Source organism: Penaeus chinensis, chromosome 7, assembly GCF_019202785.1.
Source record: "Penaeus chinensis breed Huanghai No. 1 chromosome 7, ASM1920278v2, whole genome shotgun sequence".
Classification (NCBI taxonomy): Eukaryota; Metazoa; Arthropoda; class Malacostraca; order Decapoda; family Penaeidae; genus Penaeus; species Penaeus chinensis.
The window spans coordinates 11,452,845-11,455,674 of NC_061825.1; the positions used below are offsets into that span (position 1 = coordinate 11,452,845).

Sequence of the window (2,830 nt, forward strand, 5' to 3'; positions counted from 1 at the left end):
ACAGGGACCCGCTCAGTACGACTTCAACTATGCAGTGAGAGACGACTACTCTGGCAACGACTACAATCATCAGGAAAATCGTAATGGTTATGATACTCAGGGAGCTTACTACGTTCTCCTTCCCGATGGCCGTGTACAAAGGGTTGCTTACAGCGTGAACGGCGACTCCGGATACGTTGCCGAAGTTACTTACGAAGGAGAGGCCCAATACCCAGCTTACCAACCTGCCCCTTCCCGCTCCTACCAACCAGCCCCCGCCCCTTCTTACCAACCAGCTCATACTCCTTCCTACCAAACCACTCCTAGCTATGCATAATTCGAAGAAAGACCCGTAATGTACATTATTTATCGTGTATTATAAAACTGCATTTCAACTCCACTCTTCATTTACCTGAAAATGTTGTAACTGCTGTTTCGATATATAATCGATATTAAGGCGAGGGATATATATATATGTATATATCTATGATGTACAGAATCAAATGCTTTTTTCGTAGTCTATGAATACCATACACAATTCCTTTATTTTTATTTTTTTTTCTTATTTGGCTGTGTGTGGTATGGTCTGTTGTCGAGAATCCATTACGAAAGCCTGTCTGTTCTCTGGCCTTTATATATATATATATATATATATATATATATATACACATTACACATATATCACACATAAACGCACACAACCACACAAACATATATATTATATATGTACACACACACACACGCACACACTCATATACTCATGTAGACATATATCAATAGCAATATATATAATCATTTATACATTTCTTTGTTTATATATTCAGACACATATATGCACTCTCACACATTATGTAAATACATAAATGTATACAGCATCAAGGCTCTGAAAACGTAGCTTAGTCCTCCTGTACAGGTACCGGAATCTCCAAATGCCCTTAATAACTGAAGCCATGGCTCCTATACATATATGTATATCTATATGTATACATATACATATACATGTGTATTTATACATATACATATCGATACATTTACACATGTATATGGATATATGTAAATCAGTGGACTGGCCTTTCTACTTGGAATTGCACGGATATTGTGAATTATTCCCGTCCCTTTTAAAGAGACAGAAATCAAAAGAATGATCTGTTTTCTCCCACCGGAGTTCTTTTTGGCTCCCCTGGAGCAGTTATATCATGTTGAGGGCCGAACCCTGCCAATAAAAAGGCCATCAGATTATCTTCCATCAGCGCTCATTCTCTCTTCAGTTCCACTGGCATGTCTGTTCAGGTACACAGTGGTGCACGTATTGCTAGTTATATCATGATTAATTTGAAACTAATAAGGCAAGGAACATTTAGAGGAAAATTCATTCAACTTTTTCCTTTCCGCTTGTTATACAGGTTCTCGTATTATTCACCATGGTGGCAGCTGCCTTTGGCAGCACAGTTCCATCATACAATACTCCGGCACCAACCTACAATGCCCCTGCTCCGAGCTACAGAGCTCCTTCTCCTTCCTACAACGCTCCCGCCTCTTCTGTAAGTCTGTTTACACTGAAATATATTCCTGATTTGTAGCTCCTTAGGTTCCCGGAACCCTGAACATCCGAAAATAAATTATATAATCAGTCGGTAAATGTTGCTTAAAATACCAGATACTTTTTTTTCTGTCTGTAATATTGGTAGCTTTATATGTTTATCATAAACATTGAAACAGCTTTATATATCAAAATTCAAGAAAAAAAAAGAAATATATCTCTTTCGAATATATACACATATACATCCACACACACGCGCACGCACGTATTTGTCCTGCTACATGCATCTACATCGATTGTTATATATTTTCAGTTGAAAAGGGAATAAGGGAAAGTAGTGTTTTAGTTAATTAAATGTGCTTGGTAAGTGGACAAACCTTAACAAAAAGCAGTCTGCGAAAAAAGGGTAAGTAATAAGTGCATTTGGATTGTGAAAGAGTTAGGAATCACTGGTATAGCCTTTTTCGTACATTTTAAACATATCGTACATGAATGAGCACTGACATAAACGGTCTCAGACATCGATGAGCATTGTAAATACGCATGGAACACACATTCACACACACTCTCACTGTACATTTATTAATTTCTAAAATGTTGAATATTAATCTATTCACTCATTTTCTCACTAGCCTGCGCAGTACAATGATCTTTCACTGCATATTTGAAATTATTTTGCAGAAAGTAAAATAATTCAGATGAATGATTGATCAGCACATTTTTGTTTCTAACAGGGACCCGCTCAGTACGACTTCAACTATGCAGTGAGAGACGACTACTCTGGGAATGACTACAGTCATCAGGAAAATCGTAATGGTTATGATAGTCAGGGAGCCTACTACGTTCTCCTTCCCGATGGCCGTGTACAAAGGGTTGCTTACACCGTGAACGGCGACTCCGGATATGTTGCCGAAGTTACTTACGAAGGAGAAGCCCAATACCCAGCTTACCAACCTGCCCCTTCTCGCTCCTACCAACCCGCTCCCGCCCCTTCTTACCAACCAGCTCCTACTCCTGCCTACCAAACCACTCCTAGCTATGCATAATTATTCTAACGAAGAAAGACCTGTAATGTACATTATTTATCGTGTTTTATAAAACTGCATTTCAACTGCACTCTTCATTTACCTGAAAATTTTGTAACTGCTGTTTCGATATATAATCGATATCAAGACGAGGAACATATATATATATATATATATATATATATATATATATGTATGTATGAACATATAGATATGTGTATATATATGTATGTATATATATGTAAACATATATATGCATATATATACGCATATGTACAGGTGCATG

General features: G+C 37.6%; 2 protein-coding genes across 2 annotated transcripts in view; both read left to right on the plus strand.

The window, feature by feature from the left end:
- The window catches only part of LOC125027487 (cuticle protein 8-like), a 2,390-nt gene extending 2,016 nt beyond the window's left edge, over window positions 1–374 (plus strand). The window contains exon 3 of the mRNA XM_047616565.1: window positions 5–374. Coding sequence (XP_047472521.1) covers window positions 5–316 — 312 coding nt within the window. The 3' untranslated portion in view covers window positions 317–374. The remainder of the gene's footprint in view (window positions 1–4) is intronic.
- A 746-nt stretch (window positions 375–1,120) lies between these two features.
- Window positions 1,121–2,565, plus strand: LOC125026843 (cuticle protein 18.6-like). The gene is made up of 3 exons (XM_047615442.1): window positions 1,121–1,285; window positions 1,383–1,520; window positions 2,254–2,565. The coding sequence occupies exons 1-3, from the start codon at window positions 1,121–1,123 to the stop codon at window positions 2,563–2,565; spliced, it is 615 nt and encodes a 204-aa protein (XP_047471398.1).
- The last annotated feature ends 265 nt before the right edge of the window (window positions 2,566–2,830 follow it).

Coding starts and splice junctions, on each gene's coding strand:
- LOC125026843 (XM_047615442.1), top strand. CDS start 1,121: ATGATCTGTTTTCTCCCACCGGAGTTCTTTTTGGCTCCCCTGGAGCAG. Junction 1,286..1,382: donor TCAGGTACACAGTGGTGCAC/GTATTGCTAGTT, acceptor CTTGTTATACAG/GTTCTCGTATTATTCACCAT. Junction 1,521..2,253: donor ACAACGCTCCCGCCTCTTCT/GTAAGTCTGTTT, acceptor TGTTTCTAACAG/GGACCCGCTCAGTACGACTT.